This window comes from Nuphar pumila, chromosome 10 (genome assembly GCF_984573655.1).
Source record: "Nuphar pumila chromosome 10, dmNupPumi1.hap1.1, whole genome shotgun sequence".
Lineage (NCBI taxonomy): Eukaryota > Viridiplantae > Streptophyta > Magnoliopsida > Nymphaeales > Nymphaeaceae > Nuphar > Nuphar pumila.
In genome coordinates this window covers 88,835,036-88,848,252 of record NC_143258.1, presented here as the reverse complement: position 1 = coordinate 88,848,252, position 13,217 = coordinate 88,835,036, and the positions used below count along the sequence as shown (strand labels likewise).

The 13,217-nt window shown below is 36.2% G+C and overlaps 1 protein-coding gene across 2 annotated transcripts in view; it reads right to left on the bottom strand.

Annotated features, from left to right (window-relative positions):
- Positions 1 to 7,586, bottom strand: part of LOC149827245 (DExH-box ATP-dependent RNA helicase DExH3-like) — a 75,084-nt gene extending 67,498 nt beyond the window's left edge. Inside the window, exon 1 of one of the 2 annotated variants that reach the window (XM_090019227.1) lies at positions 7,108 to 7,586. In XM_090019227.1, the coding sequence (XP_089875353.1) occupies positions 7,108 to 7,470 (363 nt within the window). In that variant the 5' untranslated portion in view covers positions 7,471 to 7,586. The remainder of the gene's footprint in view (positions 1 to 7,107) is intronic. The other variant, XM_090019228.1, reaches the window with a different exon arrangement.
- Positions 7,587 to 13,217: the final 5,631 nt, after the last annotated feature.

Genomic DNA, 13,217 nt, shown 5'->3' with positions numbered 1-13,217 from the left:
AGAATTTTAAAGAAAAATGGTGAAGTATTCATTTCTCTCTATTGTTTTTCTTATAGTTATTCGGTATGCATTCTATTTCTTTGAAGTATTGTATGAAGAATTTAATATGTTCTTTGTTTTTTTATGTGTGCTCTTTGTCATTAAGTCCTTTTATAAAAATTTGAGTTACTTACTACTCCATTGAATCTTTTTCGTATGTTTTTCTTTGAAAATTTTTAAATGATAACTTGTTTTGCGAAAAATTAGATATATGATTGCTCAAAACTTGATTTAATCGGTCGGTAAAAATTTATGACCATTGGAACTTTGAATCTACTTTTTAAACCTAACCTTGTTTATGAGAATACCTTTATATGAATGTTTAGTCTTTAAAGAAAGGTATGTTAAGATTAAAATGTTTGTGAAATGTAGCTTTTTTGAAAATTGTTTGTCATATATGAAAAATTCCATATTATGTTCTCTTACCCAATGTGTCCGTTTTATATGAGCAACATTTAATTAAGAAAGTTTTTTTATATATAATACCGGTTGAATTAAATTTTAAAATGGTCTTATGGAATATGGTGATTTTCTTTTCATCTTTACACTCTTAAGGATGTTTTCAACATTTAGAGAGCTCTCTCTCTTTTCAATAAGAGATATTTATATTTTTATGTTGTGTTGTCTCTTGTGGGTTTGGGTGTTTGCCCTTTTGTTTGTTCATTAGTGAATGTTGTAAGTGCTTAATGCACTCCTTGCTTTTCGGCATATTTCATTATAAAAGTTATGATCTTCCCTAATGTTTATTGCGTACTTATTTCATTAGGAGTAGGTAAGAATCTATTAAGTCATGTTTTTTGATAAAACTAAGAGTTTTTTAATTTTTCCCTCAATAAATGTTTAATTTTTATTTATGCCATAGTACAATCTTATTTTATCATAAGGTTTTGTTAATGAATCTATTTTGTTGGGATTTCTTCCACTTTAATGGAGTTTTCCCCTTCGTTGGGAGTTTTATTTGTGTTTAAGCTCTCCTTAAGGAGCCTTTCGGTCCTTATAATCTTCTTGTGAGTATATACTCTTTTATGGAGATCTCATGATTGTTTATGAGTATCATTTTTAAGTTGCAATAGTAGATTTCATAAGTTTTTTGAACTTCACCATCTTTATGAATGCCTATATTGGCCTAAGTTTGTTATTTTCGAACTTCACCAACTTCACCGCTTAATTGCACCTTATATCTTTCATAATTAAGGCTTGTTTGTTCCAAATCGGTTCGTACGCATGATGTTGCTTAATATTTCATGTTATGTTTGTTGCATAATAAGCCTTTTTGGTGTACAAGACTTCTTTTGAAGATTAAGCATAATTTGTGGTTATGCAAAATTGTTTTGATGGATTATATTGGACCTTTGATTCAATTTGTTAATCGGTCCTCTTTGTAAAAAAAATTTATTTTGAAAATGATTCCTTATGTGTTTATTGCCCTTTTGTGGCATTTATGTTTGTCCATCACATGTTATTTAATGCATCATTGTTTTGGCCTTATTATTGTTTTATTAGAGATGTTTGTTGAGGTGAGTTATGGGCACCTCGTGTTATATCATTTTAGATTGTCCAAATTGCCATATTATAGATGGTGGTTGAGGTGAGTTATGGGCACCTTGGGACTCTAGAATGATTTGGTATATGATCTCTAATTATAAGTGTGACACTCGTTGTTATGTCTTTTTAGATTGTCCACCTACCATATTATAGATGGGGGTTGAGGTGAGTTATGGGCACCTTGGGACTCTAGAATGATTTGGTATATGAGTGTGTCACTAGTTTGTTCTTGTGCCATTGATATTATGGATGCTTCTAAGTAAATGTGATGGACATATGGTATTTGAAACCTTAAATGTTTTAAGGTACTTTTAAAATCAAGATGTTTTGGGATTATAGCCCAACCTTTTATTTGTTTATGAATCTTATGAGTGCATTTGCACATTTGTGATTCTGTATGTGGTGCTCGTTGTGCACATGTGTTCTTGTGATTTTGCACAAGTATTCTAAGTGTTCTTGGTGTGTGTATGTTCACACATTTGTTCTCAAGAATTTTATTTTATCGATTATAGTATCTTGTTGAAGATATTTTTTACATGCATGTTATTGTTATGAGAATTCATTTTAAAAGGAGTATTGTTTTATTCGAGGTTTATTTTCATTACAAGTTTATTGCCTCAAAAGTCTTTTTCTTTTATGCCCATTATCTAAGTGTCATCATATGTAGACAAGAATTTTATTACACCTTCGTGTGTTTTTAGCCCTTTGTTGGCTTTTGCTCTCTTGGTCTAGTAGCTGAACACACTTGTCTTGAGTGTTTTTATATGTAGACAAGGCACGTTGATTCACACCATGGTGTGTGATTTTTAGCCTATGTTGGCGTTTGTGTCCTTGTTCTAGTCGCTTTAGATGTATGCCCATGGTTGGCTTATTTCACTCATTTCAAGTGCTATCATATGTAGACAAGAGATGTATTATGTTTTAGCCCATGGTTGGCTTATTACTCTTGTTCTAGTAGCTGAACATACTTGGTTTTAAGTGTATTTTTTACGTAGACAAGGGATACTTTTTAGTCCATGTTGGCATGTATTCTCTTGTTCTTGTCGTAGATGCACTTATTTCAAGTATTATTATATGTAGACAAGAGGTTCTTTTACGCACCTTTGTGTGTGTCTTTGGCCTTTAATGGCTTTATATTCTTGATCTAGTAGCTTATACACTTGATTTATGGGTTTTGGAGGACTAATGAGGAAGATGTTTGTAATGGATAAACTATTGTTGAAATTTGCAAAATTTCATTCATGACTTGTGTTTTTCAAGCAAATCATATTTTTGATATGCATATCAAGTTGATTTCTTAGCATTTAATCTATATATTAAGTGCTTATTGTTTTTGTCACCCTTATATGCAAAATGTGTATTAAGTATGTCTTTCATAAATAATTTTAAAACCTTATGAACTCTTGGGTTTATTTTGCCTAAAGTATGCTTGGAGACTTTGTTTCTCTTGTTTGGCACTTCATTACATGTTTGAAGCATGATCATTAATGAGTTCTTTGAGTATTAATTCATTTCATGATAAGTATATGCATATGCTCTTTATGGCTTTTTTGGGCCCTCATTCAATAATGTTTATGTATATCATGCCTCTTCGTAGGCTTATTGTGATGTCCCTTAGTGGACCATTTTGTTATTCCCCATTATGGGGTTATATTTGTCCAATGGTGGACCTTATGAATGCATTATGCATTCTTGCAATTTACTTTTACATATTTTTTGCTTCCGCTCATTTTGTTTTAACATGATGTATGATTTAGAAACTTTTGGTTTTCTAAATTTCTTCGGTTCATGCTAAAGTAACCATCTTATTATGCATAAATTTTTGCACCTTGTTAGGAATGTTCTTTTTTGAGTAAAGTGCAAAGATATTGTTTACTTGTTCTTTTGTTGTTTTTTCTCAGGATCCTGAAGATAAGAGGAAAAGAAGTACCTTGGATAGAAGGTGCTCATCGATAAAGACATTGGAGGAAGACATTTACAATGGCATTCGTACTGAAGGCTCTTGAAGCTTTGAGATTCTCCTTCTTGCCGTCTTCAATCTTTTTGTTCCCCCACGCAAAGCTTGAGGGGGGGTGTTAAAATGTATCATTCAACATTTGTAATATATATATATATATTTTATATATATAAAGCATAATACATATTCATATATGGTATATATGCATATGTATTATCCTAATTATATATATAAAATATATATTTTTCTATTTATAGGCATAGGGGTAGTTTAGACATTTCACTATTTTACGCATATTCTATTGGGAATATGTTTGTAATTTTCCTTTTAAATTTATTTTTTATTTTTTCCTTTTTCGTTGTTTGCGCAACCTTGGGTGGCTCCCCAAAGAGTCGTTGGGGAGCCCCCAACGGTCACAAATGTGACCGTTGGGGGCTCCCAACGACTCCTTTGGGAGCCCCCTAGGTGGCTCCTTTCTTGTGTTATAAATAGGGGTCTCCCCCTTTGTATTTCTTACTTCTTGAGGGAGCTTATGCTCCATTGTAATGGGGTTTTTACCCCTTGTCCATTATTTCTTCAATGATATGCAACTTATGACTTTATGTCATATTTTTCCCTTTTTATGGGTTTTATGGGTTAGCACATTATGTGCTTGTGTTGTTTCCCTTTAATGGGTATATTTGCACTTCACGTGCATAAGTATGGGTTCATTATTGAACCCAATGTATTCCAACTCACTTTCTAACAGATATTACTATTTTGCATTGTTCTTATGACATTTGATGATTGATGATGTGTTATGTAGCTCATAGAGACATAAATGCTTCACATGTGATTTTATGGTAGCATTTTGTGCATTTCATCATTTTTTGTATGTTATGATTTCTTAGAATTTTTGCTAATTTTTTTTTATTTTTTTACGGTGAACAAGAAATACCGGTGGATGATTGTTTCAAATATTTGGGATCTATCATTCAAAAGTATGGAGAAATTGATGGAGATGTAAATCATAGGATAAAGGTTGGGTGAATAAAATGGAAAAGTGCAACTGGAGTGGTGTGCGATCGTAGAATGTCATTGCGGTTGAAGGGAAAGTTTTATAGGACGACAATTAGGCCCACTTTACTATATGGTACGAAATATTGGGCTGCCAAGAGACATCATATTCAAAAAATGAGTGTAGTTGAGATGCGTATGCTTAGATGGATGTGTGGAAATACAATAAAAGATAAGATTCGGAACGAGGAGATACGTAAGAATGTAGGTGTTGCATCCATTGAAAATAAGATGAGAGAGAATCGCTTACGGTGGTTTGGACATATTCGGCGAAGGCCTAATGATGCTCCAGTTAGAAGGATGGAGAAATGGGAAAATATATTAGTTAAAAGAGGTCGGGGTAGGCCTAAGAAGACTTTGATGGAGATGGTAGGAAAGGATATGAAGGCTTTGAACCTCACCGAGGACATGGCATTGGATAGAAATGATTGGAGGAGAAGGATTCATGTGGAAGACCCAAAATGATTTTCTTTTTTGGTTCATATTGCCGACCCCAATTGTTTTGGGATGAAGGCGTAGTTGTTGTTGTTGTTGTTGTTGTTGTTGTTTGTTGTTACGAACGTTTTTTAGACATTTTAATTTTTTTTTATTTATGATTTTTTACAATACGATATGTATCTTATTTTGGGCCCAAACAATACGCGTTACGATATGATACATATAACCTTGGGAGGAACTACTAGTCCCACTCAATTGAGCCTTTTGTTGTCCTTGGTTTCCCCTTTCCTGTTTATTTTGAAACATGTTCACTTCTGAGTTGTACCTGGGATGATCTTTATACCAACAATTAGCCTTTATGTGACCAGGTTTCTTGCAAAAAAAGCAAGTGAAAACAATATGTCCTCCCTAAGTATTTGTCGAAGGAGACATATTGGTGGTTTCTTGCTTCATGTTTCACATGAACCTAAAAACAGCCTTTTTGTCATTTATCTCTGTTTTGTATAGTAATTTATTGTTTTTATCCCCTATCCTAGCAACCTTGATTATTTTACTTTGAACAAAAAAGAAAAAATTGAGTTTTGAAAAGATTTGTAGGCAGTTCAAATCCATTGATTTAGATGTTGCAGCTCTTTCATGCAGCAAACTAGAGTAGAGACCCACATCTATGAGGCCATGTTTATTCTGAACAACCTTGCCTCTTCATATCTTTGATGGCCTTGATAGCTAAAAAATGGCTGCATAGTTAAAAGTGCACCATCCCAAAATTGCATACCATGCATCAAAACAATGCACTTACTTCTATCAAACAGAATTCTTTATAGTCTGGTAGAAATCTATAATATTTATTTGCAATGCTTACATGTTACCCTTTCAAGGCTTATAACTCGCTTTTTGTAGGTGCCCTTAGAGTCTCACTTTCCGCTGTTTTTCAAAACATTGGTTGTAATCGCTATTGGCAACACTAATGTGCATGCTTGTGAAAGTGAGAAAGTCAATTTACTGTCTTAACATTCTGCAATACCTTATCATCTAAATCCCTCAGCTTTACTCAGATTAACTTGTTAAAAGCTATACATAGCCTTCAAGATATGATTATATGGCATGTTTACCATTTGGGCATGTTCAATCAAAGTTTTGTGATGGCCACCTTTTGTTTATGTGCACTAAAAATCTGTTTGGTTCAATCTTATAGATCCCACATGGCAAACAGTTCTTGTTGCACAAATTCTAATCATTAGATCTACTTAATTCCATGGCATATGCATCTCACACTATAAGCCAGGCTGACCAGCAGTTGGACCTCTTTAAACTCAATAATCCACACAATGGTTCAATCAACATTTGGCTGCAGATGGTCAAGCCGTTTAAACATGTATTCTTACTCTACATGTTGACAAAGAATTCTAAATGGCCATATAAGGTCGCTATAAGCACAAACAACAATTTAACAGATCATTTTAGAAAATTTCTCAAAAAAAAAAAATACGATAGCAAAAAATGTTCTTCTGCAATACACAAGTGCTTCAAAAAATGGATTTTTCACCAAGGAAAGAACTTATCAGAGGCAAGAAAAATACAATAAACCAGGTTTTTGAGTAACAACACATTAGTACAGCCCAGCATATGCCGTGAATGAAAAAAACACTCTGTTATCGTATACAGTAATGACCCAACTCACTACATCAGTATAGTTAGTCTTGAAAAGAGCACGAAAAAGCAAACCATATGTCCCCTTTCCCTAATATCACGAGCACGTCTTCTAAATATTCAAAACAATGCAACCAGTAACTGCAATTCAAACTGATAGAAAAACAAAGGTGACCATGCACATAGAGTACCCCATGCATCGAACAAAAAAACAAAGCAAAACAATTGAAATCCAATTGAGACAAGCGGTCATCCAACTCCACACCAAATTCCTCCGGGAAAAAGGGGGAACTTGGCCCCTAATACCCAATTGAGGAAAATTTTGATCAGAAACCCACTGAATTTGGTTAGGAAAGAGATAACAGCCCGTTGATCGAATTCAGGGAACTAAGAACGAAGAAAACTCGATCGAAAGAACCCACCTTGTTAGTCTCGAGCTCGCGGTCGGAGTCCTCCTCGGAGCCCTCATCGAAGGCAAGGCGGCCGTAGCTGGAGCTGGGGTGCAGCGACGGGAAGGTGGGGTTGGAGGGGATGAGGAGCGCATCATTCCCCCAGGAATCGAGATCCCACGAGCGCGCTGAGAAGACAGAGGAGGACGAGGAGGAAGCGGCAGGGACGGCGACGACGCTGCGCAGGCGGGGGGCGGCGGGAAAGTGGTAGGAGGAGCGGGCGTCCTGGCGAAATGGGTAGTCCCTCATCTTGGGGGAAAGGGATCTTGGGGGCGAGAAATGGGGGGCAGCAAGGCGGCGGGTGGAGATCTTAAAGAGCAGGTGGGGGAAGGGCATGTTCAGGGAGAAGGGAGGGAGTAGTCATGGATAAAGAGAGAAGAGGCGGCCTTCTCTCTCCCTCTGTCTCTCTCTCTTTCCTCTCCTCTGTCCTCTGTAGTGCCCTCCCCTGCTCTTCCTCTCGAGGGCTTTTGTAGGGAAGTGCAGGAAGGGGTCTCCTTTCTAAGTTGGCGGTTAGAGAGAGAGATGCTGCAATAGGACCTGGATCCGTGTAGGGCAAGGTCTGACTGTACGGGTCCAGAGAGAGAGTTAACGGGTCGGATCAGGTTTGAACCCAGGTGAGTTCAAACCCGGATCCGACTAAAGGATCAGGTACCAACCTGCTCTGATCGGGTCTGCCATATGGAAAACCATGAGCAGACCCTGTAAAAATTACTTGTTCATACCTGTAGAATAATATTTTGTTATCTTTTTTACATTCGAACCTGGGTCTGGTATAAAATTTCACAGACCATATCCACCTCCATGTACTAATAGAACGCTTTAAGTCCCACTCTGATTCTAACATGACATCATTCTTTATCACGATGGCAGTGGAAGGGGGGGGGGAACGGGGCCCACTTGCCCCATTTGGACCGGGGATGAAGGGCATGAAACGGGGATGAAGGTTAAAATCCATCCCGTGCAGGAATGGAGGCGGAGATGGGGATGTTTCCCTGCCTCGGCTCGCCCCCGTTTGGACCCGGGATGGAGGACATGAAACAAGGATGGAGGCGGAGGTGGAGGTTAAAATCAATCCCCATGGGGCGAATAGAGGTTCGGATTTTGAGATGGGGTGGCGGTAGAGACCTTGCCCTCCGCCCCGGGCCCGATCCATTGCCATCCCTATCACCAACCTTAACCCTATAGCGTTTAGTACGGGTGGGGTTCAGGTAAACCCCTAGGAGACACGGAAGTGAACAAATCTATGTTGTCACAATTGTATCGGCCAATATAGACTCGAATCAAATCGGGCTGAATCAGACAGCATTTACTTTTTTTCATATAAGTCACTAAATTTAAAAAAAAAATGACATATTAAGTATTTTTTAAGTAATTTAATAATTTGAAAGACAAATATAAAAACAGCGGGGAGGCCGAATTGGCCTTTATTGGATCGATTTTTTGGTACAATAGTCAATTTGCATTGATTCCGGCAACATTGGGACGAATAACTGCTTAAATATTTTGGTAGGAATGTATTTGCTATAATCATTTATAATATAAAATGTCTTGGGTTTTTTTCCTTGCATTTTTTTACCATATGATCGGCATGATTCATTTAATGTGTGGCGTACATAGGGATGTTAACCTATCAGATTTTATATAATAGCCGATCAAATCCGACTTCATTTAGTTAAATTTGGTCAGTTAAAACCATACCTTACTATGATCAGATGCATGTGTTTTTGATCTTTTTTTATTTGAACGAATATGGTTTTGAACTTTAGCTACTCAACACGACAAATATCCAAAATAACAGATTTAGTATGAGTTCATCACCATCCAAAACCGAATCTGTTTAGCCAACATCTGATTAATCGGATTTGGTATTGGCCACATTCGACCCGATTATGAATATTTTCCATCTCTAGTTCTACATAGGGGTGGCAATCGGGTCGGGTTGGCGGGTTGGCGTGTCAGCATACCTCAACCCGAACCCGACCCGTTTATTAAACGGGTCGGCTGTGGCAAACACAAACCCGACCCGTTTAATAAACGGGTAACCCGACACGACCCGCCAACCCATTTAATAAATGGGTTGGGTCGGGTAAACGGGTTTTCAGGTTCGCGGGTCGGGTTGGTGGGTTGACGGATCGGGTTGGCAGGTTGGCGGGTCGGGTTGACGGGTTGGCGGGTCGGGTTGGCGGGTCGGGTTTGCGGGTTGACCCACCCGCCTAACCCGTTTATTAAACGGGTCAGCCGGGTTGGCGGGTTGGCATACCCCCAACCCAAACCCGACCTGTTTAATAAACGGGTTACGCGGGTCGACCCGTTTATTAAACGGGTTGGCTTAAGTCCAACCCGAACCCGCCTAAGAGGCGGGTTGGCGGGTCGTGTCAGAAATTGCCACCCCTAGTTCTACATGGTTCATTTAACTTGGATTAACCCCAATCCCATAAGAAGAACATGAGTGTCTACCTCATTGAGAACCTGACATTGAATAGAAAGTTTATGTACCCTCTTTTGATCAAACAAAATGTAATATCGAAGTTCTCAGATCTTCCTTGCCACCACTTGAAAAGAAACCAGCCATGCCCTATGAAGTTTTTTGTCCTTAAAGCCATGCGTTCCCCACCATAACAAGACATGGGACAAGCTATCTCTAGGTGTTTTTTTCTTTCCAAAATAGAAAACTATTTTTTTTTTCAAATAGAGGTGGCAACTTCACAAGACATTAATATTTGATCAGTCGATTCACACTTCTTACCACACATAACACACCTGCTAGCCATATGAAAGTCAAGATGCTGCGGACAACCTTGATTAAGCAGTCTTTTGCCCACTGATAACCTTAGCATAACCACCACATGAGGAACATGTAGGAAAACCAAATGAATGGATGTAACTGAAGGGGGGGGGGGGGGGACGTCCGACAGTTTGCTTCCCAAATAGCATGAACTGAGACCTATGAATTACCTAGCCAAGTTAATATATCTATACTTCTTCCTCTATTAGTGAAACCATTTATTAGTAGGCCAGTGAATGAGATGTCTAGTGCACATAGCTCCTCCTGGCAGAGTATGATGAAACTTTTTCAATATTTGTAAGACCTGTGATTTTTTAGAATTATAAATAAATAAAGTGAACTTCTTTATTATCGAGTTAAAAAGGTGTGTCTATCTTTTAAATTTCATTTATTAATGTTTTACATGTTTATTTGCTCATTTATGGCCAATAAGGCCATACATGGTATTTTTAAAATTATTTCAAACAACTAACTAGTTAAAATATTAAATTTATAGTTAAAACTATATATTTTAGTGAGTTGTGACTTATCAAGGTGTTTTTGAGCTTAACTAAATGTATTTTGAAAGCTTACTAAAGGATTTTAATCAAAAGGTATTTTGGTTATAAATAATTTAAGTAGGTATTTTAATTGAATATAATTATTAATCACAAAATTTCTAAGACAGTAAATTATCTAGAGTTAGAATGGTTAATTTGTTTTAGCAAAATTTAGGATTTAGTTTTAGAAAAGAAGTAGATTTCTAAAATGGGCCCAAGGACCCTATGGGTTTGGACCCTATTGGGTTGATCCAAAATTAGGTTTTTATGGGATTTTTAATAACTAAAGAGAATTAAATTAATTTATTTTTAATCTAAGAATAATATACGTAGGGTATAAAATTTGTAATTGTTATTTTTGGTATTTTTTTCTTTACACAACCCAATTTAGGGTTTTGAGTTGAAATGGATCCAAATCAGATCCAATTTAGACCTAGTTTGAATAGGTGCATAAGGGGTACTAGGTGGGGCCCACTAGAACACCCAACCCTTCTTACTCCCCTTATCTTCTTTTATTTTCTTTCCCTATAGATCAACATCCCCATTTCATTTTTTCTTCTCCTTTAGTTTTTGAAATAAGCATCTTCTAGCTTCTTTCTTTCCTCTAGCTGGTGACTTTGGAATTTGTACCCACCATTTGGAGGGGGGGGGGGTATGCCATCTAGATCTATATTGACAGAGAGACATGTTCTTCTCTTTCATCATCTTCTTCTTTCCCTTGTTCTTTTATTTTTTTGGATATTTTTCTTTAACCAAATTTCCTAAATAGGCATTTCTATTTATGCCCATTTTCAGCCTTGGGAACTGTGTCCCAACAGATTTGCGCTACTCACAGCCCTGTTGATGTATAGAGGTATGTATTTCTTCTCCTTCATCATCTTAGCTATCAATTTCCTCTTTTTGAGCATTTTTCCTCCTTGATCCCTCTAAAATAGAATTTCTTGATTTTTGTTCTCACATACCTAGCATTGGGAACCATGCTCTGTTGCTTTACACTCTCTTCTATGTTTAGCAACACCATCTTTATTCATGTCATCACTTTCTTCTTCCATTCACTTATTTTTCAATCGATTTCCCCAAGGATATCAGGTTTTTATTGTGAATTGGGCACCTTAGAAACTGTGCAACAACATAGGAGACATCTTGGGGTGCGTGCAAATAGTGGAGCTCATCCGACCAATGAGATTTAGTCATGGGTTGCCATTGGTGAAGATATATGGGTCAATTTTGGAGAAATCACCCTACTCGATCTTTTTTGGGTGTTGATTTGGGTGTGGATTTGCTTTACAACACTTCCTCGATCTTCGTAGAGCCCTGTAGCACACTCTCTGTTAGTAGGAGAGTGCGCATGCCAAAACAACAATTTGTTGTAGTTTTTGTGAAACTCTTTTATCTTTTTTTGTTTCATGACGTTACATTTCTGGATCTACGAAGGTAGGATCCCTAAAATGAACTTGTTGAATGCTTAATCAGGTTATTTGGTCATATTCTAGTATATTTTAGCGTTATGTTGATTGATTCGTATAGCATAATATAGTATTACCAAATTAGGTTTTTAAGATGCCTAATTAAGTGATTATGTTATAATATAATTATTTAGTGTAGTAAGCATTTAAGTAGAATGATTAAAATAGCTTATTTAATTTAGTAATACATGTTTATAATTCTTAAAAATTCAGTTTATGCCTTGAAAATTGTGTCACATGCTAAGTGTTCGGTAAATGCCTAAGAAAGCATAATTTTTAAAAGTACAAGCAGCTTTAAACGAGATTTAAAACCAGTTTTAAAATATGAATCATGTGTATTTAAAACTCAATTTGGAAGAGATTTTATACATAATTGTATCATGGTTATAATTATGTATGAAATGCATCATAAAAATGCATGTGAGTAATCGCGAATGTGCATAGTTAATTAAGATAACACGCACATCGTCAATATGGTTTGTGCATGTGCTCATGCATTGTTTATGATTGTTATTGAAAGTGTTTAAGGGTATATGATAATTTAGTTTAAAATTATATAATTCTTAAATGTATATATCATGTGAATATATGAAATATCATGTAAGTATTGCAAATAATATGATACTTAATGCGAAGTATTGTAAGCGACTAAAAAGCCAAAGTGCATTAAAAATGCAGTGCTATATGAAAATTGGGTAAATGCCCATGGTAAGTGAATATGATGCAAAAGCATCATGTAAAAAAATGATTGAAGTTTAGAGATTATGTTGAACATAATTTGAATGTATGAGAATAAAAGTGTTCTTTTGTTATGGTTCAGGAGATCATGCTCGACATGATTTTAGATAGCAGAATATGAAGTGCTTATGTAGGTACATGTATGCATATGCATGATTGAAATGAATATTGTGTGAATGTATGGTTAAATTGTATGTTTGTGCAAATGATTAGATGCGAAGTCTATCATATATGAATGAATGTATCATGCATATGAATATAAATAAATGAATCATGTGTGTGGGCATGAATAAATTATGACATGTATCATGTATGAAAGCATAGTTGAATGTGTTATCTATCATGCATAAGGGCATGAATTAAATATGACATGACCAAAGCATAAAAATATGAGAGAGTTATCATGTGAGATAATAATACTGGAATGTGACCTATGTCTTTAATAAAAAAAATAACCCTGGGATCATGGGTCAAAATGAGGCATCAATGAAACTGGGCTCTCAAAGATGGTTGCACTACAAGAAACCTGTGGATTAGCGATGACCTAAATCTGTC